The 26,576-nt window shown below is 36.7% G+C and overlaps 1 protein-coding gene across 4 annotated transcripts; it reads left to right on the top strand.

Moving 5' to 3' along the window:
• Nucleotides 1–3,272: 3,272 nt before the first annotated feature.
• On the top strand, nucleotides 3,273–24,207 carry Rcc1 (Regulator of chromosome condensation 1). Of its 4 annotated transcripts, none has more exons than XM_069842430.1 (9): nucleotides 3,273–3,600; nucleotides 7,490–7,596; nucleotides 14,139–14,338; nucleotides 14,427–14,606; nucleotides 16,788–17,004; nucleotides 17,085–17,234; nucleotides 20,049–20,162; nucleotides 20,243–20,401; nucleotides 22,762–24,207. In XM_069842430.1, the coding sequence occupies exons 1-9, from the start codon at nucleotides 3,560–3,562 to the stop codon at nucleotides 22,932–22,934; spliced, it is 1,341 nt and encodes a 446-aa protein (XP_069698531.1). In that variant the 5' UTR covers nucleotides 3,273–3,559; the 3' UTR covers nucleotides 22,935–24,207. The 4 variants fall into 4 exon arrangements, with proteins under 4 accessions (XP_069698531.1, XP_069698534.1, XP_069698532.1 ...); XM_069842433.1 differs by lacking the exon at nucleotides 3,273–3,600 and adding an exon at nucleotides 4,809–5,129; XM_069842431.1 differs by lacking the exon at nucleotides 3,273–3,600 and adding an exon at nucleotides 4,809–5,134.
• Nucleotides 24,208–26,576: the final 2,369 nt, after the last annotated feature.

Here is a 26,576-nt window from a genome sequence, read left to right as displayed (position 1 = left end):
TCAAAAGTTAAATTTTCTTCACACTTTAAACATTCGTGTTTTGAATATAATGAATTTATTGTTAAGCTAGGATATTCCGTTCACTAAGTTTACAATCATAAACAAGATTACAGTACAAGTACAGAGTGTGCAAAAGTAGCATAAGATTGGAAAAATTAATTTTTTTAATTCAATTTTTTTTTTTTTCTTTTTTGTAAAGTACAGCCGAAAGATTCAGTATGAAATGTTACAACCATTATTTAATGGATCAGAATCGTAGAGCTTTATTTTGAACATCATAATCGAATAATGTTCTGGCTGATATGAACATTTATAATCAGGCAGTACATCTCACTTGACGATATGTGTCAGAGGAAGAACAACTGTTGGAATACAACTTAAGTCTGATTAGAGAAATATATTACTAGTCAGTGATGTATGCAATGAAGGGGGAAAGGAACTGCCCACCCCACCCCATTATCTTCTCGATTAGTTGTCTCATAAGTGATCAATTCGAGATGGCAGCACTAAATAAGGAATATATGTTCCATGCCATGGCGTTCAAAGGGAATATCGGCGAGTGTTTAACCATGATGTTCCAATTGCTAAAAGCATTAAGAAGTGGCACAATACATTTTTAGCTAGAGAATCGGTGTTGAAGAAGCATGGTGGTGGTCGTAGAACATCTGACGAAATGGTTGCAAATGTTCAAGCCGCGTATGAGCAAAGCCCGCGGGAGTCATTAAGAAGAGCTTCGTGGGAACTGAAAGTACCAAAATCAACATTGCAACGAATTGTCCACTAACGTCTCAAACTGTACACATGCAAAGTGCAGTTAATGCAACGTCTGGAGTCGGTTGACAAACCCAAATGAGTGGAATTCGCCGATCGCTTGGCCCCCAGATTTAACACCGCTTGATTTCTTTCTCTGGAGCTACATCAAGATAAAGTGTATGCCATCCCAGTCAGAGATCTTCGTGATCTTCGGGAGCATATCATAGAGGCTATTGAGAGCATTCCAGAAGACATGCTCCTACATACTTGGCAAGAAATCGTTCATCGCCTTAATATCATCACAGCGACAGCTGGAGCTCACGTAGAGATATGGTGATGTGCATATCGAAACTTGTTGAGTTTTCCTTTCATATAAACGTTACTGTATGTAGGTTTCTATCTTCAACGTTTACCAGTCACACACAATTGAAATTAGGTATATTCAAGCGGTCCACCCTGTATATTGGCATTATTTATATAATACAGTGGTTCCCAAAGTGGGGGTTGTGCAAAGAACTGAGGAGGTTCACGAAATCATTTACAAAATAAATAAAAAAACTCCTTATTAATATACATTTATTTTGAATTTAGAAACACAAACAACGTTGAACAGAGAAATCAAAAAATCTTTTAGTAGTTACATAAAAAATAATAAATGCGATAAATGTGCCTGTTTTTCAGAATGAGCCTCTCAAATCTGAACTAAGTATTCGAAACCACACAGTGATATCATTTTAAAATTCGAGATTTCTCGCTCCTGTTTTGATGGAAATCATAGGAGTGAAACTTAATTTGCATGAATACGAGGTTGCAAATGTCATAAAAAATTTAAGAGCTCCTTTTGCAAACTAGAGGTTTTCTTTTCGTGCAAAACTGGTCAACGCTCTGCAGAAAAAAAAAAGGTCTAGTTTCAACATTCCATCAGTAGGTACATATTTCATTGAGTTTTTCTTTAATATATTTTGTTTGGATTTCAACCAATTGAATGCAACGGTTTCAGTATGCATATGTGACTGTCATTATTGTTTTAAGTTTCTTTCGGAAAAAGCTGTTGTTTAAAATCGTACTTCAGGTTGTCATATTAATTTAGTATTTTTTTAACATTTATTGTATGTATAGGCCTACTTAAATCCTACGTTATTCCTGTTATTATTGTATTTTTATTTACTTTGTCTTTGTCTGTAAATACAGGAGATTGTTTTATAATAAACTGTATGAGGGAAAAAGACCTTTGGGGAGGCCGAGATGTTGATGGGTGGATAATATTAAAATGGATTTGAGGGAGGTGGGATATGATGATAGAGACTGGATTAATCTTGCACAGGATAGGGACCGATGGTGAGCTTATGTGAGCAATGAATCTACTGGTTCCTTAAAAGCCATTTGTAAGTAAGTAAGTAAGTAATATGAGTAAAATTATAGTTGTTTACGATTTTACAGGGATTTGTGTTTTTGGAATAGAGTCAAGAACCATTATGGTAGTGGGGGTGGGGGGTACACAAATTTAAGTCTCTTCCAAAAGTGGGTCGCGCCTTCAAGGAGTTTGGGAACCACAGGTATAATAGATAAAATACATGTACCTAATTAAAACTCTTATCTTGATAATTAACTCTAAGAATAATTGTGCAGTTTTCTTGCAGTAACCATGGAGCCAAGATTCGGGGGTTCAAATCCGATCGTGGGTGATAAATCCTTACCGGTAGCTTTTATTTTTTCGAGAGGGAAGCAAAATTGTGGGTCCCGTGTCGTAGATTTACAGGATGTTAAAAAACTGTGCCTGCTAGGGGGCTTCATGCAATTTTGTCGGTCATTTGAGATCGATTCTACTCCGAATAACGTCTGAAGTTTAAAGCGTCCTTACATAAACACTTCTAGTGCTACCACGGTCTATTCCAGCTCTATAGAGGAATGTATGTGGTTTTCCTTTACTTTTCCAGGAAGTGCTGAGTTGCTTTTGAAATGAGCCATGCCCACTTCCTTTCCATGTGTTACTTGGCTATCTTATCTGCCTTATTTGTCGTGACAAATAAAACATAAAGAAAAATACAATATTAAAGCTTTTCGTTACTTACCAATCTATCGGTATCTGGCCTATTTATCAATGCAAATAAAACCTTAAGATAAGGAAAATTAAATATATACCATAGGTAGGTACTGAAGTTAGTACGGTATAAATTCCGTAATATTACATTCTTAATCTTATTTAATTGTTACTGTATATGTGAGCAAATTCACCAAATTAAGACATTTTAACTATCATGCATTGTATTATATAAATTTTAAAATCACATCACCTTGTAACAAAAAGAAAAAACGCGTTAACTTGTAGACACTACTCAATAATTATGTAACAATTTAAGTACCCGCCATTGGATCAAAAAAAAAAATAATAATAATAAAAAGAAAAAAAAAAAGAAAGCCGTATAGATGGCTCTGATGATACACATCGAAATTCTTTCGGGGTAAATTCAAATGTAAAATTTTACGTCATCATAAGCTCTATGTTCGAAACTTTCTACTCTAATCATACCGGTAAATTCTTGTGATTTAATCGTCAGATATTTGTCTGTAAGTGCTATTAACAATTGTTTAAGACATAATTCATCTAACAAGAACAAAATTCTCGTATTTCTTTTTGTAAAATCGTGTTTTTGCATGCTTAAATGCAGAAGTATATAAAAAAATATAGACCAAAGGATAGGGGCTATTATTTTTATATTGTGATAATGTAGACTATTTGTCATTCTTTAAACAGTTAATTGTTCGTGTGAAAACTGAAGAACTTTTTGTATATGTTGTCAGTTAAATGACTCAGAGGGCTTTATTTGAAATACACAGCGCTTTGTGGTGAGTAAAACATTAACATTAAATATTGACTATGAAAGGAAATACATTTGTCTTTTCAAAATATATTCTTCTACTATTTCGAAATGAAACGTGGTTTTCAACCATGAATTTTATTCCATTGGTTACAGTGTAATTATGCAAGATTACATATTTCCAGTTTTTTAGGTTCAGTTTGGTTATTGTGTCAGACCAAGAATTATTTTACTAAGCATGGTTCCTCACGTTCATTTGTAGGGCATTTATAAAATATTTCTAACCCTTATGTAATGTAATGAGACGAACATTCCAATAAAACATAAAATAAACATTAGATTGAAGTACCGGTATACTTCAAAACCGGGCTTTTCTGAAGGTAAATAAATATAGTTCTTATGTCTGCCACGAGCAAGAGCCTTCTTAGCCACGAGGTACAGCCTATCATTACCATTATCATCAAGTTGCAGAAAAAATTATACCGTTGCTACTCCATTCCCTTTTCTCATTAGTAGAAACAGAGGTGGACCACAGAAAAGTGAGGATTGAATTTGGATAAGAGAGACTGTTTTGAATCTCAGTTCTCTTATCATCCTATAATAATAATAATAATAATAATAATAATAATAATAATAATAATAATAATAATAATACCTAATAATCTTTTCGTGAGGCCTTTGTGTCAACCAACACTACACCAATAGTGGGACTCCCTGAACGTATGGTCAACACGGTATAGGACCACCACAGAGGCATCACAAGAAAGAGAGAATCAGTCCCCTGGAATCGAACCACGGACCGTTTGATTGGGAGGCTCACGCACTACCTACTGAGCCATGTCGGCGGACGGATTAATAATAATGATGATGGTGGCGATAATGGCGGTGATGGAAGCATACGATTATGCAGATTGTTATTCACAAACTAATTTTAGCAGATGGCAGAATGCCAGTTTATCTCGCATTGTTGCCAACCATATTCTTGAAATCTCGCTATAAAGCAGTAGAGAAATCACTAAAATGGTATATTATCAATGTAAAAATATAGTATTTTGCCACCATAAAACCGCTGAATCTCTACATCAACAATACAAATGTGATAAATTTTTCCCGCTAAGCTAACATAGAAATACACTAATTCTAGCGGAGAAAGACTGAGTTGGCGACACTGTACACTCCGGCTAGAGTTTCGCCGTGAGCTATTTTAAGCTTCTGGTTTCAATAGCAGATGTCGTGACGATCGCAAACACTCCGGAGTCCGTTCTGAGGCACTCAAGCTATAAAGTCTGTGTTTTTGTGGCCGTTCATGTTCTGAAAGCGGATCAATTGATCTATTATTTTAGCATTGACATTTAGGATTTTAATTTAATGAATTGGTTTTGAGAAAATTTAAAGTGACAGTAGTAGGTTTATAAATAATTTGATCACTGAATATTTTAATTGGTTAATGTGGTAAACATAAATAACACGTGCACGCTTTGGAACGGTTTGAAAGCACCTTGCGCGTGTCATCTGTTTTAACTGGAGCGGTGTTTGCCTGGTGGCCGTGTGTTTGAAGTGAGGTTGGTTTGAATGTATTATAATGTTATGTTTTATTTCGCAGTGTAATGTAGCATTATATGAATTGTTTGTAATATCATGGGACTTACGTAATCTCATACTTTATGTATAAGGTATGCACAAGATAGAACTATTAAGTATAACATTTATATTTTGGCTTCTATTCGCGGCCTCACCGGTTTTTTAATGTGATTTATTTTGCATATATTATATAAGATTGCATTCTTTACAACTATTTAGATAGATTATTGTTGTAAAATTTGTCCAGCCACTGAATAAGTTTATATTCTAAAGGGCAGTTTTTGAAATACGGGCTACACTGTATAGTGGAGGTACAATTTGTGAGCACACTAATGCATATCATTTTTATTTTATATATATACCTTAATTATAATGTATCTAAAACATACACCATTAGAAAGACAGAAATTTATCCGAAAGGCAGGCTCCCAAGGCAGCTCCTATTATAGGCCATTGAAGGTTAAGGCTTCCACCACAATCAGCATTACTAGCAGTAGGGATGTCGGCATGTCAATCCTATGTGCCCGCCACCTTTTCTCCCAAGATAATATCCCTGGTAATCATTTATGTTAGGAACTGTTAGTTAACACTGGAGTGGTTTAATAATTACAAAAGACAAAATTATCTACTAACGAGAAGTAGCTGCTTTTTCCATCTGCGTGTAACCTGAGCACCATTTGTGGACAATCATTGCTCTCTTTGTGAAAATATTTTTTATTAGTATTATTACTTAAGTGTTAGTTGGGAGGCCGGAGGGCATAAGACCTTTGGCAAGGCCGAGACATAGATGGGAGGATAATATTAAAATGGATTTGAGGGAGGTGGGATATGATGGTAGGGACTGCATTAATCTTGCTCAGGATAGGGACCGATGGCGGGCTTATATGAGGGCGGCAATGAACCTCCAAGTTCCTTAAACCCATAAATAAGTATTAATTATTACTTAAGTTTGCTTCTCCTAAACTCTTCGTGCTTTCTCATAATATTTAAATAGGGCTACGAGAAACAGCTCGAGATTGCCGTAAATAATAGTGTTTATTTTAAAATCAATATTTGCATAATAGTTCAATTATTTGATTAGGTTTAATGGGTTATTATTACCCTAGCTGTGAAAATAAAAGGTACAGTTCTTTGCAAAAATGGATGCAAATACATACTTACTTGCAAATGGCTTTTAGAGAGCCTGAAGGTTCATTGCTGCCCTCACATAAGCCCGCCATCGGTCCCTATCCTGAGCAAGATTAATCGAGTCTCTATCATCATATCCCACCTCTCTCAAATCCATTTTAATATTATCCTCCCACCTACGTCAAAGGTCTTTTTCCCTCAGGTTTCTCAATTAACATTCTATATGGATTTCTGAATTCATCCATACACGCTACATGCCATTCCCATCCCAAATGTCTGGATTTAATGTTCGTAATTATGTTAGGTGAAGAATATAATGTGTCCAGTTCTGCGTTGCGTAACTTTCTCAATTTTCCTGTAACTCCATCCCTCTTAGCTCCAAATATTTTCAATACCTTTAAAAAATAAAAAGGTTTATAGTCCACTCTTTATGTTTACAGGAAATTGAAAGTAATCAGTCATGGGCTATATAAAATGCCAACAAGTGTAGTAAGAAATTCCACAGATTTTTTTTTAAACATCCAAAACATATCTAGAATCATTAACGTAATAATAATTGTTGTAGTGTATTTTGTATTTGTGTAAGGTAAAGCTTTCAAACTGTCTGTCCATTAAAAATAATAGTTTATAGACATTTGTTTCCGAATGAACTTTCCGATATATATATATATATATATATATATATATATATATATATATATATATATCGACTACCTCCGTGGTCTAGTGGTCAACATACTGACTTCCAGATCTGGAGGTTCCGAGTTCGAATCCCCGTCTGAGCTGACTGGGAATTTTTCTTGAAGGTGAAAAGTTGCATGTGTGTCTAGAGAGTTAAAAAATAAAATTGGCCATGTAATATCATATGAGGAGGTCAGAAGCAAAGGGGTATAAGTGCACTTAAGCTATTTGTGAGAAAATGTGGTTGAAAGTACTTAAGATTTCGTAAATTCCGTGAAATTTTTTATTTCAATTTTAGTGTTTGGTGTGGTTAAAAGATGTATCCCTTTGCCAGTAATTCTAAATGTTTTAGCATTCCCTGGATGCACTTAACTCACGTTCTTAGAAATGTCACTTGTACCCCTTTGCTTCTGACCCCCTCATATTTGATACGTTTATACTTACAGGTGATACCTATACAATACTGCAGCAAGGTGCAAAGTTTATCGAGTAAATGATCTGTATTGTGTTACATTTATGTTTTAAAGGTGCAGAACGGAAGACCCTAATATGCCTGTGAAAAAAAGAACAATGAAAAGGCATGCTACAGGGCCAGGGATTGGTGTGGCAGTGAAGAACATTAAAAAACAAAAGTGTGAGTCTGTGATTACTTTTAAGTTGGCCTAATAAGTTTATAACTTAAGTTAAATTATTCATGTCATACCAACACAACACAACACTGTAAACTAGCGGTTGTCAAAACACTGCATGCTCGGGCTAGCGTCGCTTACCCGTGGACAAGACACAGCCCTAGCGTGCATTCGTCACTGCTGGCAGGTATGCTGTCTCTCCGTCCCTTGTGCACGATGGAGCAGAGTTCCTTACCCTCCATGCACTCTACCCATTTCAGCGAGTGCTGATGACCACTGCTGTAAATTCTTCATAGTAATCTCTTGTTCTGCACATCAAGTGCAGTATATTCTGTGTTGAAACGTGTTTGATGTAGGCTATTTGTAACTATGCCTAGAAAAATAATTAACTCGCAAGCAGATATAAGGGAATGGTGTAGGCATACAAGGAATTGGAGGAATAGTAACTGTAAATGCGGAAAAATATCTCTAACTATGAGTCTTTCAGTATGAATTGTCTTTTTCAATAAGCAAAATGATTTTGTGGCTTGAAAATATTTGTGCAATATAGTACAGGTTGCTCTTGAACTGATCTCGACCGAAGCATTTTCAAAAAAGATAGCTTTTGTTTTGTTTTTTTTTTTTTTTTTTTTTATTAATTTCTGTAAAGGCCTGCTCCCACTTAGCAGAATCAAAACTAAATTGAATTGAAAGGAAATGTCTGCCGCCTCTCACATCTAGTGGAATCGAATAGAGCCGAAGCATGTTGCTGTTTAAAATAGACAGCACAGTAACTTTACCACAGTTATGTGAAGAGGTGGGAAATTAAGAAGCAAATATCCAAAACAAGAAAAGAAAATACCGGTATTGGATTCATGATATTTTTAACTAGAGATATACATGGAGAATTTTCCACTTTATTTCTTTATATTCTGAGAGACGAAACAAAATTTCGTTCTTTTGAGCATCTTTGAATTTTAATTTTGACCTCATTTTTCCATTACTTTACTTATTTCGTTTCAAGTATTATTATTATTATTATTATTATTATTATTATTATTATTATTATTATTATTGTTTCTTTGTTCATGTTATTAAATTGTAATTTTCTATATACATACTATTTTAACAATAACTTGCAATAAACAAATTACTCTACCAAAAATGGGTATTACTCATTTGTTTTTCACGAAGTCTTCACGAGAACATACAATAATACTCGAAACAAGAAGTTCTGTTCTGGCAGTGGAATAAATATCTAGCATATGAATTCCATTCGATTCGGTTCAGTTTGATTTGACATGCTGCTTTCTACTATCTTCCATTTAAATACATTGTGAGGAGAAATTCTGTTCGATTCGATTCCACTAAGTGGGAGAAGGCCTTATCTTCTGTTCTGCTTACCATTGTTTCTTTAGCACTTTGTGAAGTCTCTGAAGAAGTGTCCCAAAGCACTACTTACTGGTTTTTTTTAATCTTGCATCCCCTTTGCAGAAAGCACTACTATGCATACTTCTATAAACATGTATATTTATTTTTTAAATACGTACATAGATTGTGACGCTTAATTAGGAGAGAGAAGTGCAGCCAGTACGTGATTCAATTCAAATGCTTCTGTATTGCAAATAATTATGTGTTTTAGTTTTTCTTTTCATGAGACATATGTAAACAGTACAAGTCAGCTCTGTATAGGAACACCCAATCTAGGCTCTAATTGGCCAGTTATACTGTACTTATATTGAAGGTGATGTTCTGATGCCTAAAACATTTGGTGATAAAGCATAAGTCTTCTTGCATTCCAATATTTTAGTGAGATGGTATTGTGTATGTATAGAGTTGTGCATCTGTTAAGACAGTCCAGATTCTTTAATTCACCTGAATTGCACACAATACAATTTTGTTGTGTCCACTGAGTTAGCTCTGTGATAGTGCATCTGCTTCCACACTAGCCGACCTGGGTTCGATTCCCGGTGGAGTCAGAAATTTTACTTTTTGTGCACCAATACACCTGGGTTAAATCCCAAATCTCTCTGCAGTGCATATGAAGAGAAGACATATGCTACTGTTGATAGTGATTTGTCTGTCGGATGGGGATGTTAAGCCTGCTGGCCCCTTGGTGCTATTCGACAGGAGTAAACTAGTGCCAGCATCGGGTTTCCCCTTCTCCCTTCCTCATCTTCATTATCGTCCTCACCCATTCCTTACATTACTTACTTACTTACTTACAAATGGCTTTTAAGGAACCCGAAGGTTCATTGCCGCCCTCACATAAGCCCGCCATCAGTCCCTATCCTGTGCAAGATTAATCCAGTCTCTATCATCATATCCCACCTCCCTCAAATCCATTTTAATATTATCCTCCCATCTACGTCTCGGCCTCCCTAAAGGTCTTTTCCCTCCGGTCTCCCAACTAACACTCTATATGCATTTCTGGATTCGCCCATACATGCTACATGCCCTGCCCATCTCAAACGTCTGGATTTAATGTTCCTAATTATGTCAGGTGAAGAATACAATGCGTGCAGTTCTGCGTTGTGTAACTTTCTCCATTCTCCTGTAACTTCATCCCGCTTAGCCCCAAATATTTTCCTAAGCACCTTATTCTCAAACACCCTTAACCTATGTTCCTCAGAGTGAGAGTCCAAGTTTCACAACCATACAGAACAACAGGTAATATAACTGTTTTATAAATTCTAACTTTCAGATTTTTGGACAGCAGACTGGATGATAAGAGCTTCTCAACCGAATAATAACACGCATTTCCCATATTTATTCTGCGTTTAATTTCCTCCCAAGTGTCATTTATATTTGTTACCGTTGCTCCAAGATATTTGAATTTTTCCACCTCTTCGAAGGATAAATCTCCAATTTTTATATTTCCATTTCGTACAATATTCTGGTCACGAGACATAATCATATACTTTGTCTTTTCGGGATTTACTTCCAAACCGATCGCTTTACTTGCTTCAAGTAAAATTTCCGTGTTTTCCCTAATCGTTTGTGTATTTTCTCCTAACATATTCACGTCATCCGCATAGACAAGAAGCTGATGTAACCCTTTCAATTCCAAACCCTGCCTGTTATCCTGAACTTTCCTAATGACATATTCTAAAGCAAAGTTAAAAAGTAAAGATGATAGTGCATCTCCCTGCTTTAGCCCACAGTGAATTGGAAAAGCATCAGATAGAAACTGACCTATACGGACTCTGCTGTATGTTTCACTGAGACACATTTTAATTAATCGAACTAGTTTCTTGGGAATACCAAATTCAATAAGAATATCATATAATACTTCCCTCTTAACCGAGTCATATGCCTTTTTGAAATCTATGAATAACTGATGTACTGTACCCTTATACTCCCATTTTTTCTCCATTATCTGTCGAATACAAAAAATCTGATCAATAGTCGATCTATTACGCCGAAAACCGCACTGATGATCCCCAATAATTTCATCTACGTACAGAGTTAATCTTCTCAAAAGGATATTGGACAAAATTTTGTACGACGTCAACAAAAATGATATTCCTCGAAAGTTATCACAGTTGGTTTTGTCCCCCTTTTTAAAAATAGGTACAATTATGGACTCCTTCCATTGTTCTGGTACAATTTCCTTTTCCCAAATAGCAGGTACAAGTTTATAAATTTCGCTATATAATGCACTTCCACCCTCTTGTATTAATTCTGCTGGAATTTGATCGATACCTGGAGACTTGTACTTTTTCAGATTTTCTATCGCAATTTCGACTTCTGAAAGCGTGGGTTCAGGTATAAATGGCTCAGCAGTTTGTATTTCAATTTCGTCCCGATCATTTCTATTTGGCCTATGTACATTTAGTAGTTGCTCAAAATAGTTTTTCCATCTGTTTAGGATTGATGGAGAGTCTGCAAGCAAGTCACCATTCTCATCCTTGATCACGTTTATCCTTGGCTGATATCCGTTCTTAAATTCCTTTATACCCTTATATAAATCTCGAATGATTTTATTCTTACTATTTGTTTCTATCTCATTCAGTTTTTCCTTCAAATAACTTCTCTTTTTATTCCTAAGTGTTCGACTTGCTTCCCGTCTTTCATTGAAATAATTATCTCTCTTCTCCTCAACTGGATCCTGTAAGAATTTCAATTTTGCCTGTTTCCTTCTTTCTACTACCATGCAACAATCTTCATCAAACCACGGTTTCTTTTTATTAGTTTCATAATAACCTATGCTCTGCTCAGCTGCAATTTTGATACTATCTCTGATGTTTTCCCACACGCTATTAACATCTAATTCTTTCTCAACTTCGTCGGAACTTTCTAAAGTGGCAAACCTATTCGAAATTTCGACCTGATAATTTTGCTTAGCTTCCTCGTACTTTAATTTCAAAATATTGAATTTAGTAATATGAACTTGTTGCTCTACTCGCTTGGCTACTGATAATCTTTCTCTTAATTCTCCAATCACCAAATAATGGTCAGAATTAGTCTGCACCCCTGAAAGTTCAATATCATTCCTTACATTACACTTACATATACACTTATCCTAGTACAAGACATAACTCTCCACACAAATACACATCATGCATGGCATGGTCCGCTGAAGTGGTTGAAACTTGAAAATGGGCCAAAGTCCTGCCATCTATCCGCAATATGTGGAACTCCTGTCACGCAAGTGAAGTAGGTAGGCATTAGACACACACACACAATTTTGATGTGTTCTAAATTCCTATACTGTGAAAATGGACTGTTAAACAGTTATGGGCTGTCCATAAGAACATTGCAACTCTAGATTTTTGTGGTTCTTACAGAATTCCAGAAGTACTTAAGGAGAGTGATGGCTATTTTCTACATTTTTCAAGCTACGTCCTTAATTTTTTGTACAAATAATCATGGTATAAAGGATAATGATGTGGTGAAGGTTCATGATTATAATTATGTGTAATTTTGATATGATATTTTATTGTCAAACAACCTTACATTTTAGTCATGGTGGACCTTTACATTTTTGTTTTTCAGTTCATCACCACTATATAACTTTTCACCCCTCTGCACACCAGTTCATTGTTTTTCACTTCATCTCAAGTTTATTCCATCTTTTTATCGCCTATGTAATGCACATCTGTCTCACATTTTTTGAACTGTCAAGCTAATTAATACTAAATGTATATCTACATTACTATTTTACAATTTGCCCCAATCACATTTTAATCTAACTAATCCCAGTACTGTTCCATTTCTATTTCTCATCCTTCCTACATATTCCTATCTATCCCTATTCTGTCATTATCTTAATACTTTATTAGTTATTACAAAGGCTCTTCAGTATTATTTTTACTTAATGACTTTTATCCTACTTTATGGTATTTTGATTTCATTGTTTAACCTAAACCTGGCTATACTCACTTATTATTTCTGAGACATTTGCACTTATGTTTATTTGGGATTACTCTTCTTTTTTATTGTAGTAGTTTATTGGACATTAGAATTTTGAACATTGTTGGCTGCATTGAATTTTTCATTAAACCAGTACACAAAATAAAAGCAAAAGATGATTTCATGCTTTCACCTTTTATCTAAATGCAGAATGATTTAGCAGACTATTTGACATAGTGCGGTTTTCGGCGTTATAGATCGACTATTGATCAGATTTTTTGATACACAAACGATTAGGGAAAACACGGAAATTTTACTTGAAGCAAGTAAAGCGATCGGTTTGGAAGTAAATCCCGAAAAGACAAAGTATATGATTATGTCTCGTGACCAGAATATTGTACGAAATGGAAATATAAAAATTGGAGATTTATCCTTCGAAGAGGTGGAAAAATTCAAATATCTTGGAGCAACAGTAACAATATAAATGACACTCGGGAGGAAATTAAACGCAGAATAAATATGGGAAATGCGTGTTATTATTCGGTTGAGAAGCTCTTATCATCCAGTCTGCTGTCCAAAAATCTGAAAGTTAGAATTTATAAAACAGTTATATTACCTGTTGTTCTGTATGGTTGTGAAACTTGGATTCTCACTCTGAGAGAGGAACATAGGTTAAGGGTGTTTGAGAATAAGGTGCTTAGGAAAATATTTGGGGCTAAGCGGGATGAAGTTACAGGAGAATGGAGAAAGTTACACAACACAGAACTGCACGCATTGTATTCTTCACCTGACATAATTAGGAACATTAAATCCAGATGTTTGAGATGGGCAGGGCATGTAGCACGTATGGGCGAATCCAGAAATGCATATAGAGTGTTAGTTGGGAGACCGGAGGGAAAAGACCTTTAGGGAGGCCGAGACGTAGATGGGAGGATGATATGAAAATGGATTTGAGGGAGGTGGGGTATGATGATAGAGACTGGATTAATCTTGCACAGGATAGGGACCGCTGGCGGGCTTATGTGAGGGCTGTAATGAACCTCCGGGTTCCTTAAAAGCCATTTGTAAGTAAGTAAATTTGACATAAAAGACTCATATTTGTAGTAGCAAACCTACATTGCAGACAGCATGGAAACTTTTTATCACACCTCGTTGTTTCAACCAGTTGTGGAACTTCTGTATAATATGTTTCTGTGCTCTTGTTTTTTTCCAGTATCTCTATCCCGCCCTGAGACACCATATACAAAGACACCCGGTGTAGTGCTTACACTTGGCCAGGGTGAAGTTGGACAACTTGGTCTTGGTCCGGATGTGCTGGAGCGAACCCGTCCAACTGTTGTGCCTAATATGGATAATGTCGTGGACATATGTGCTGGTGGAATGCACACTATCTGCCTCACAGAATCTGGAGAGGTCAGGGCGCCACATATATTTAATATGGATTTTAAATTCCTGGCCATGTTACATAATGCTAATAATGATCGTGATGTACTACATCTAGGTGATAACATTTGGTTGTAATGATGAAGGGGCTCTCGGTCGGGACACCAGCATAGAAGGCTCGGAAACTGTACCAGGAAAGGTTGAACTAGAAGGTCGAGTTGTGCAGATCACAGCCGGTGACTCCCATAGTGCTGCTCTGCTTGACAATGGAGTCGTCTATGCTTGGGGCTCATTTCGAGTAAGTACAAGATATACTTTGTTACTTGAAAGGAAAACAGCTGCATCTTTAAGGCTAAGTGTGAATCAGGTACTAAATGGATAGGAGATAAAGTTAGGAGTAGAAGTAGTAAATGTAAAGGGGTAGTAAATGTAAAGGGAGTAGAATAACTTAGTGGTAGTGAGGTATTTGATTCAAAAGAAATACAGTGTGATCAGTTTTGCTTTCTGCTGGAGTGATTTGCATATGGTCGAGTGTATTGCTCATTAGCCGGTTAGGCGGGTCTTGTTGATTAGTGGGAGGGTAAAACAATCAATCTTCTTAATGTATCCAGCTGTTTCCTGACAACATAAAGTCCACTGTAATCTATTCAGTTGTTGTTTTTCACGAGAAATGAGGGGTGTTTTGAGTAGTGTTCATTATAGATGCCTGTTGCTAGTAGTCAGAGTTGGGGTGTAGTCAATATATACTGCAACTGGTACTGATGATTTTAATTTACTTCTTTTATGGTTTATGGATGGACAGTATAGAAGAATGTGTTCCAGATCTTAATCAAAACAAACCAACCATACAACAACACACAAACAAATTTAAGAGGCTCATTATCAAATGAGGTGTTGAAACTGCCTGCCTTCATTCTCCACACAGTTTCGGCATTTCTTTAGGAAATTATTCATCACTCGCTGTAGTTTATTTTGGGAAATCCGGATAATTTCCTGGTGAATATTAACTTTGAGTTCTTGTATGGTGTGCAGGTTCGTCATATACAGGGCATTTTTTAATTTAACCCAGAAGTAATAATCTCAGGCTGTTAGATCGGGGGACCGATGGAGTCAGAAATCCCTATAATAACTCTCTCTTGTGGAAACACATTGTGAATTTTTCTCTTGTGGAAATATTCCCAGTGTGAGCAGTGGCAGAGTTCTGTTGAAAAAATGCATGGTCACGTTCCCTATCATTTAATTCTCTGAAAAAAAAGGGGGGGGGTTAGTGTGTTATTCAGATAAGTAATAGAATCAACTGTATTCTCAAAAAAAATTGGTCCTATGATTCTTTCACCACTGATGGCGCACCATACACCGTTTTTGTCATCAAGGAGGGGCTATTCATGTATGAACTCAGGTTTATCAGTGCTGCAGTAACGATTGTTTTGAGTATACACATAACCATGGAGGTGGGAGGTGGAACGAGGCCTCGTCCGAGAAGAATATTAAAATGTTAGTCTATTTGTTCATTGTACACATTTTCCAGAATCCACTCACAAAATGTGCACCTATGTACGGGGTCACCTGCTGAAGAGCATGTGCTACAGTTGTTTTATATGGTGTGAAGTGCAATAATCTAGTAGCTTTTTGCACAGATCCATATGGAATTCCCGCTTGTGCAGGATGACGAGATTTTCTAGGAGAATTTTCTAAATGATTAATATGAATGTCATGTAATCTTTCTTTGGTGAGAACCCAATGCCGCTCTTTTGGTTTCTTAGGCTGGACAATTCCAGTTTCCTGAAATTTATGGCAAAGATTGTGGACTGTTTTACGATCTGGAGCGTCTGCACTCGGGAATCTTTCTTGAAACTATCTTCGAACTTCACGAGCTGAGTTAACACATATGAATCGTAAATAAAGACATGCTGTGCTGTTGTAAACTCACGAGGCATAATACACTTTATGTATACTGTCGAATTAAGAAACGAACAACACAACACACGCTCGGGAACAGCTGCGTTACGACAGTGACATTCAGCAAGGTCAACAAGTAAGCAAGCAGACTTGCTACTCCCTCCAGTGTGCGGCAAACGAGTGGTGGCTCACTCATAGGATAGCATGGTAGGAGAATTGAGAAGTAGTTTGAAAGAGAGAGTAACAAGGATAAAGAGTAATAAGAACGAGGGACGAAAGGAGTCATGTAACATGAAGTAATGCAAAGAAAGGGAATGCTGGCCTACATATAGGAATGTGAAGGGTCAGGAGGGCCAAGAGGGTTGTGGACAAGAAAACATATCAATCAGGCACTTCTGTGATCATTCAGGAGAACCAAGCTATGTATATTTTTTTAGTTGGTTATTTAAAGACGCTGTATCAACTACAAAATTATTTAGCATCAATGGGATTGGTGTTACATTACATTAGAAATCGTACTACCAGGCTATGCTATCTCACTACAGTAATGACTGAAGTCTTTGCTGATCTTGTTTTATAGGATTCTAGTGGGACAATGGGCTTAACATCAAATGGAATAGAAAAGAGACCCATTGCAATGCTGCCAGGAACTATCGTTGTGAAGATAGCATCAGGCGCAGACCATTTAGTTATGCTGAGTGACAATGGACAACTGTACACGTGTGGTTGCGGTGAACAAGGACAGCTAGGACGTGTAGCAGAGCGAGGAGCAAGTCGCGGGAGTAGGCAAGGCATGGGTATGTATCCTCCTTTCGTTTTAAGTTGTTAAATCATAAGTTCATAGCTTGCACTGACATGTATGTATGTTATATTACAGCTCACCTATTGTCTCCGTCTTTGGTGACCTTCAAGCCAAGACACAAGCCTGAGTTTGAGGATGTATGGGCAGGATCATACTGGACGTATGCAAAGGAAAAATCTAAAGGAGTTATTTATGTATTCGGCCTGAACAACTACAACCAATTAGGTACGTAATATGCTAAGTACAGAGTGAGTCCTAGTTGCACAGCAACAGTTAAGGACTGAGTAAAATAGTGAATGGCAATGTAAAGAGAAACGTTAAAAATTTTGTAATGTAACTCACAAAGGCTCAATATGGCCACCCCTCTTGAATGGCAGTTGTACATTTTGTAATCTAATTCAGTCCATACACGTTGCAGCATTGCCATGCTCACCTGTGTTCAAAACTGCTTTGTCATCAAATCACACCGGCCTCAGGTACCTAAGAAAATAAGCCCATATATTTTTTGGTGGGGCCTTAAAAAGTAATCATATAATTTAATTTGTCATCTAGTTTAAGTAGGTATTTAAGTTCGATAATCCTCTGGCTTATGCATATTTTTTCTGTTTAGATCTTGGCTTAGGTATACCTTTAACTTTCCTTTGCACTAACATGGCCTTACCTGTGCCAGAAAAATAAAGCATTATTATTATTATTATTATTATTATTATTATTATTATTCCGTGCTTATTTGCAAGGGTGATTTAAATGCTATTCAATACCTACGAGATATGCTTAAAAGATGCATCCATAAGCACCCTCAAGGCCTAGAGCAGACCTGTCCTTGGAAGCTGCCCTGAACTGGCTCTCGGGGCACAGGTGCAGAAAGCACGTGGATGGGAGCGCTAGGAGGCGTGCAGTGGCGGATTCAAGCACAAGTCGTGTTTTACTCAGTAGTGCGGCATTTATTTATCTATACTAATTATAAATCTGTAGCCGAAATTTTGCTGGCATTATCATCATTTCACTCAGATACTAGATAATCATAGCAGTCGATAAAGCATCGTAAAAGTAAATCAATTAAAAGATAGATCCTGAGTCATTTTTGTACAACCCTCTTCTACGACTAAATCATAAGTATCAGCATGTTTATTGAAGTAGAAAGGAATGTTTTTCTTTCCAGTCTATGTATATCCTGGGTAGAGAAACTTTTGCATCTCATCTCCAATCCGCATTGTTTGAATCCCTATTATTAGAGTGATTGGAGTTTATAAAATACCATTGGGTATATAGGCATTTTCTTAGCGAACATCTCCCTCTTTCTACTATAATTTAAATATGTTACTTGCATATTTTCTAACGTTTATAAAATAACATAAGTAAATCTATTTCATTTATTCGGTCATTGAAAATATAAATATAGTAACATATAAGCCTATCTATTTGTAAGCAATATAAAGTGTTTATATTTGAAGCAATGCTTACAGTGTATTTAGATTTATTTCTGTTTTATATACATTACAAAATATGTAAACATCTTATTTAGTTATATTACAAAGAGAGGGAAAGTCTGTTAAAAGACGCCTATATCCAAGTGGTATTTTCTAATCTCCGAATGCTCTGTACACGATGCAGATTGGTAATGTACTGTACATCCACCACATCATGACTTTCAGACTCAGGAGGCAGTGCTCTTTGTCTCTTGCTCTTTGCCCTGGGAGTTGAATGCCCCAGTGGGCAGGGCTGGCCTAGAGGCCCTCCAAGAGCTTGCAGTGGCACTCACAGAAGAATGGAGAAATTCCGAAGCTTGTGAGAAGCATGTCTCATAGGTGTCAAGCTGTAATTTTTGCTCTTGAAAGGCATATGAAGTACTAAGGCACTGTAGAGATCCTGAGAACTCTGATTGTGAGATGAAAGAAATTCTCACTTTGTTTTGTACAGTGTCAAGGAAGATGACCATTGTTGACCACAATTTGTTTGTGGAAAGAAGTAGCAGCAGCAGTAGCAGATCCTTTTACTTCTTGATGGAGCATAGGGCATCAATGGGAGCTCTCCATCTGACCCGATTGGTTGCCGTAACTTTAGTCTCATTTCATGTTTTTCCCATACTGTCCACCTCTTTGCTTACAGATCTCCTTCATGACCCTCTTGGGCATCCCATCTTCTGAACACCCTGGGGGTTCCACTTCAAAGCCTGTCGTTCAATTGCATCAGTCTGCTTTCTTACACTTTCATTTACACCTTTTAATTTGGATTTCAGTGGGTTCTTTATCGACTAGTTTCCATAAATTTTCATTGCTTATTATTACTGGCCAGTAAATATTTACCATTCTTCTCAGACATCTGTTTATAAAGATTTGTAATTTTGTATTAAGAATATTACTAGTTAACCAAGTTTCAGACCCATGCTTTTACATTGCTTTTGAAATTCTTTTTTTTGTGCTTCTAGAAATGTACTTATTCTTTGAAATAGGATAAAGCTGGACGAATTTGAAATTTGCTCTCTTTATTCTATTAATAACATCATCAAATGTTCCACCAGTATGGCTAACTGTACTCCCGAGATATGTGAATGAAGAAACTGATTCTGTTGCCTTATTTCCAATCATTTGTTTTCTCTGAGTCTTAGAATTTATGCGCAGCTCTTTTGTTTTTTCAATATTTATTTTCAAGCCTGCTGGACGAGAAATTTTATGCAAATCAGAAACTTTTTTTGCATATGCTCAAAGCGTTGAGCCAAAGATATCTTTGGCATAGTCGTAAGTCCTGAAGCTTTTCAAAAGTAGACTGTGGAAAGTAATTTTTTATTAAATATACGGTTCGAAGTTCATACTATATCAAGGACAACACCCTACGTTTTCAATGTTAAATATAGAATGAATTTAAAAACTTGTTCCACTATTTTTTTTTGGAAAGTGTATGAATTGTACCATTGTCAAGACCAAGTCAAGGCGAAATCTTCAGCAGAGAAGCCATGTTAATTGAAGAACACATTCTGAAGTAGCAGTAACAAAGTATAAAGAAATTGATTAAGTATACTGCAACTTATTTCTTTTGCAGGTCTAGAAGATCAAAAACGTCATTTTCATCCTACAGTTTCTGAATCATTCTCTGGGAAGAACTGGGTACAAATATGTGGTGGACAGCATCATACCATCGCACTTGACAGTGAAGGTGAGAGGAAAGCTACTGACGCGTGAAATTGTTTCTTTTTGTTGGCGCATTTGACAATACCTGGTCTGTTCTTTCTGCAGGTGCCACACATGCATTGGGGAGAAAGGAATATGGACGCCTGGGCTTAGGAGAGGATTGCGATGATGCCAAGGCACCCACACCAATTCCAGCCTTGAGGGACAAGAAGTGTATGGATATATCATGTGGGAGTATTGTTTCATTTGCTGTCACAGATAGTGGTAAGTGTCGCAACATCCTTGTACCTTACTGTATTCTCGAATTAGAGGGTTGATTGCAAATCTGCCTGCATTTCATTCTGTCTTTCTAGATTTTCTTTATCTTACCTGTGTACTGCATTTGTCTGCTGGTTGGTCTTTCCCCTCCCCCCCTCCTCTAAGATTGAGATTCAGAATTTTTCTTGATATTCTTTCTGTATTCAGTCCACATGTTAAATTATCCTTTGATTAACAACTGACCTGCAGATTCTGACTTCTTCTTCCTCTCCTATTGGATGTTTCCATTTATACGGGTCATCTGACTAAGGACGCACTCCCACTTATTGGAATTGGAACGAAATATGTGCTGCCACTGACATCTAGTGGAATCGAATCAAACCAAAGCGATGCATGTTGCAATGTAAAATGGAATGCATGAAGCTTTAGCACGGTTATGTGATGAGATGGGAAGAGAAGAAATACATATCCGAAACAAGAAAAGGAAATACTGGATTCATTATATTTTTAACTAGGCATATACATAGAGAATTTTCTACTTTATTTCACTTTACTCTGAGAGATGAAACAAAATTTCGTTCTAGTGCTTCTTTGGATTTTAATTTTTACCTGATGTTTCCTTTAATGTACTTGTTTCGCTTCAAGCATTATCACGGGAATAATTACAGCAGTACTTTTGTGTTCTGTCATACAATAGCGGCTAGTTCTGAACAAAATTTATTAATCTTGCTTCATTCGTATTATTAAATTGTAATTTTCTGTATATGTACTATTTCAGCAATGACTTTCAATAAACATATTATGCCACCAATAATTAATATAGCTCATTTGTTTCTTCACGAAGGCTTCACAAGAACATGCAATCATACCTAAAAGAAGGAATTCTGTTCTGTCAGTGGAATAAATGTTCTACCCTATGAATTTGATTCAGTTTGATTCATTTCTATACGCTGCTTTCTGCTATCTTCCTTTAAAATACATTGTGAAGAGAAATTCTGTTCGATTCCGCTAAGTGGGAGTGGACCTGTAGCCTCCTCCATACATCTTTATACTCCAAAGATTTTTCACTCACTGTTGTCCATTGCATTCCTTTTGCATTTAAGATCTGGGGACTAGTCTCTGGTACCTCCAATGTAGTTGTGAAGACCTGATAAAGAAACCTGAAAGATTAGCTAAAGGGACTCCAGTGAAGGAAGCTGTGACAGGCCCAACTAAGCCGATGGTGGATTTAAGAATGCTTTCAAGAGAGACTTTGACCTCGGAAGGACTGATAAATTACGACGATCTGCAGATTATCTGTCATAAAAAAGGAGCGTGATTTTTTTAAAGTGGTGTACACTTATGATTTATTTTGTTCTTTTCTACTTTCTACATAATACCCTTGTTCGAATATTTCTTGGTAATTAATAAGCTTAGAATAGAGATAAAGAAAGGAAAGAAAACTAGTTGTAGGAAAATGCATAAAAAAGTGACTGACTTTTAAAAGAATCGTAAATGGTACCTGATAGAATTAAGTCTATTAAAATTGATAATACATAATTATGCTCGTCTTTTTTTTTTTTTTTGCCCCCCCCCCCCCACCAATCAACCATTTGGCACCAGATAGAGTTACGTCCATTAAAATTGATAATACATTATTATCCTTGTCTTCCCCCCCTCAACCAATCAACCATTTGGCACCAGATAGAGTTACGTCCATTAAAATTGATAATACATTATTATCCTTGTCTTCCCCCCCCCTCAACCAATCAACCATTTGGCACCAGATAGAGTTACGTCCATTAAAATTGTAAAATTGATAATACATTATTATCCTTGTCTTCCCCCCTCCCCCAACCAATCAACCATTTGGCACCAGATAGAGTTACGTCCATTAAAATTGATAATACATTATTATCCTTGTCTTCCTCCCCCCCTCCCCCCCAACCAACAAATCAACCATTTGGCACCAGATAGAGTTAAGTCCATTAAAATTTATAATACATTATTATCCATTTCTTTCTTGTCCTTCCCCCTCCCAATTAACAATTCACTATGTTCTTGAATTCCACCAAATAGAGTGAAGTTCATTAAAATTGTTAATACATCATTATCCATTTCTTTTTTGTTCTCCCCCTTTGTTGCTGATGCATGTCTTCATTACCCCTCGCTTCTCCCGCCATGTAAAAGAATCCGAGACTTAGAGCTAACATCCATAATGAAAATGAATGAACAAGTTATACTTACATGTACGAACATGTAGACTACTTTATACACCCATTTAGAAAATACACTCACATAGTTCCCCCTCTGATGTTTTCTGGCCAAAAATTTCAGGAAAAAGGGGAGGGAATTATGCGATGATAATATATGGAATGTCTGTTTAGGTGAACTGTACGCATGGGGCATGGGCTCCAATGGCCAGCTGGGAACAGGCAATGAAGACGATGTATATGTACCACAGCTCATGAAGGGCAAGCAGTTGGAGTCGCGCTCTGTGTTGCGTGTGTCTGGAGGAGGACAACACACGGTCTTATTAGCCAAACCACTTGACAAGTAGGAATATAGTATTAATTGGTAGACTGCCAGCTTCTCAATTGATTTTCTCATTCACTGGAAAGAATAAATTTTTCCCTTGTTCATAGTTAAATTGTAGCTTCATATCCTGTAAATAAAAGTATGCTAACATATATGAAATGTTGAAATTGGATTGGTGCAATTCTGGTTATTTCTTTCCAATAAAAGAGCAAGTGCAGAATGGTTGTTATGTAAATCGCTTATTAAATTAGATTTTCTGTGCATTGTAAAACCAATCAAGATAGGCTGTGACAAAATAAGCATATCCGTTCTTCTGCTGTTCATATACCATCTGATTCATTCATAAAGTTGTACAGGGCAGTTACAAATGATTCATCAGGTTTTAAGCGGCTGCATAAAGAAAAATATAACACTTATACTTGTTTTTTGGAAAGATGGAACATGACAGTTAAGCGGCCGAACTTGGAACTACAGTGCCATGTTGCCAATATGGACTATCACGCTGCCAGCTGATGGTAGCTAACAATTGTCATTAAGATGGCTGACGTTAAAACATCCATTGACAAATGACGCGAAGGTAAGAAAACAATACAAAAATCGACAGAGAATCAAAGACGGAACGTACCAATGCTAACATTGTGTGCACAATAAATGTCGCCAAGAGAGCTATTAAGCACTCACCGTGTGGAAACTGTAAGTTTGGCAACTCAACCGTTGTTACCATAGCAACAGGCCTACCACGCTATATGACATTCAGTTGTTTTTCCGATCGCAATGCTGCTGTCATGTCCCATCTTTCAAAAAAACAAGTATAGAATAATGTATGATACCTCAAAATAAACAGAAACTGTCCAAGTTTCGGACACACCTTCACAAATGTTTGAAATGGCTGCCTCTCGTTACATGACACATCGATGGGATATTGAAGTTAGTCCCATACACGCAGTAATATATTCCTGGTCATGGTCGTAAATGCATCTGTAATGCGATCCTTGAGCTCAACCAAACTTGCTGGTGGTGGTGGTATGTACACTATGTCTTTTACACACCCCCAGAGAAGAAAATCACAGACCGTCAGGTCGGAGAATCTAGGAGGCCACAGTAACAATGCTAAGTCGTCTTCAGTGCATTGCACAACCCAACGGTGAGGGAGTTCTGTATTCAGGTAGCGACGCACTTCAGTGTACTAATGGGTTGGCGCCCCATCAAGTTGGAATATGAAGTTATTGGAATCCTCCGTCACTTGAGAAAACAACCATTGCTGCAGGATATCGGAATGACATACCGGTCACAGTTGTCTCCGTGAAAAAAAAGGGGCCGTACACCTTTGATTTAGACACTGCAGCAAACACGTTCACATTTGGAGAGTCTCGTTTCAATTGCACTGTCAAACATGGTTTTTCAGAACCCTAGATGTGCACATTATGGCGATTAACTTTGCCACTCAAGTGAAATGTGGCCTTATCACTAAACACTAGACCAGGTGGCCCGGGTTCGAATCCCGGTCGGGACAAGTTACCTGATTGAGGTTTTTTCCGGGGTTTTCTCTCAACCCAATACGAGCAAATGCTGGGTAACTTTCGGTGCTGGACCCCGCACTCATTTCACCGGCATTATCACCTTCATTTCATTCAGACGCTAAATAACCTAGATGTTGATACAGCGTCGTAAAATAACCCAATTAAAAAAAAAAACTAAACACTAGAAGGTTCTCAAAACCATCATTCTTCTCCATAGCTACCTGCATGAAATTACAAAATTCATATTGTTTGATGAGATCTTCCAGTTTTAACTTTTGCAGTAACTATGTGGTACTGTTTCATTCGCAATCATAAAATTTTCCATACAGTTGATTACAGAATATCAAGTTCCTGACTGGTGCGGTATGTTGATGTCTGAGGGCTGCGAATGAAACTCGCCCTCACTCGCTCCACTGTTTCATTAGAAATGCTTGGGTGTCCACTGCTTTTACTTTTACGTACGGTACCATTTGCCTTAAATTGACAATGCTATTGTAGAATGCTTTGGTGACCTGGCGGTGAAGTTCCAGGATATTGTCTCCGGAATGCACGCTGTATGGTAACAAAGGAAAATGACTTCTCATATTCCAAAACTGCAAACGCTTGTTTTGACAACTATGCATGTGCTCCATCTGTCTACACGTGCCAGAGTTACAACAATGGAAAAGTAAACTTTCAGAGTTTTTTTTCGATTCATGATTAGCATAAACGTATTGCATCCATAGTTTTCGCAGATATTTGAATTTAAACCTGATGAATCATTTGTAATTGTCCTGTATTTTTCGAACAGGATAATAGGGTAAAATGGTTCTCCATAGTCATGTGCATGATTTCATTAAGAGAAATTTTATATAGAGAATATGCCAAAATTCAGACTTGTTAATGTTAAGAACAAGGACATGCTTAATGTTCTGTAATTGTCTGCACGTTTATTATGACTTCCATAAAAAATTGTATTTCTAAAAAACATATGAGATCAGACCTAGAGTCAAAAAAGCTAGGCTATGATGTGACTTATAATTATAGTAATTTATGTAACATAACTTCTTCTTTTAGATAAAAGAAACAGAAGGATGTTCTTATCGAAAATGTTTGCTGATTTAAAAATGGGAAATGTGTAGGATGAAATGCTTTTGTTTTTCATATACATAAAAAAAGTTTGCTGCATAAATTACTGTATTATACAGCATTTCATAATCTACAGTGAGTCCCAGCAAATGTATCCAGCATTTCTGTCAGCCAACCAACAGCAAGTTACCTCCCTTGCTTCCACCATTGCTTGTACCCATGAACTCATGGTGCTTCGCTGGATTAAAACTTACATACTATGTTATATTAATTAACATACAGTACTTACCCTCCATACAGTAGCTTCTGTAAGTGTTCTCATCTTTTGTGATACTTAATTCACATCACATAATTCACAGAACCTGTTTCATTAAACCCAGTGGCGCAAGCAAAATTTTGTCAAGAGGGGAGGGGTCATTATTGAAATTATTAATATTATACTATGTTCTATTGCAGAACTGCACACATTGTATTCTTCACCTAACATAATTAGGAACATTAACTCACGACATTTGGGATGGACAGGACATGTAGCACATAAGGATGAATTTAGAAATCCATATAGAGTGTTAGTTGGGAGACCTGAGGAAAAAAAGACCTTTGGAAAGGCCGAGACGTAGATGGGAGGATAATATCGAAATGAAGTTGGGATATGATGCTAGGGACTGGATTATCTTGCTAAGGATAAGGACCGATGGCGGGCTTATGTGAGGGCGGCAATGAACATCCGGGTTCTCTAAAAGTCATTTGTAAGTTCTAATAGAACATATTCATGAATATCCAATAAAATCTTTGAAACGTAATTTTTTCACAGCCATCCAGTTTTTAACAAATTTTAACTTCTGCTTAATTTTTTAAGTAAAAAATGTTTGTGTCATTGTCATTATTACATTTACACAATAATCATGTATGTGTTCAGTCAACAGTTATTTGTATATGATAGGTAAGGCACTTTACATAACAGAAAAATTCTTGAAAACAATCAAATATTCAAATATATTGATCTATATGTAATTTTTTTTTTTAGTTCAAGACAGGGTTCAAACCCAGTAACCCTCTCTCCTCCCACTTGTGTA

Source organism: Periplaneta americana, chromosome 12 (genome assembly GCF_040183065.1).
Source record: "Periplaneta americana isolate PAMFEO1 chromosome 12, P.americana_PAMFEO1_priV1, whole genome shotgun sequence".
Lineage (NCBI taxonomy): Eukaryota > Metazoa > Arthropoda > Insecta > Blattodea > Blattidae > Periplaneta > Periplaneta americana.
This window is presented reverse-complemented; position numbering and strand designations above follow the sequence as displayed.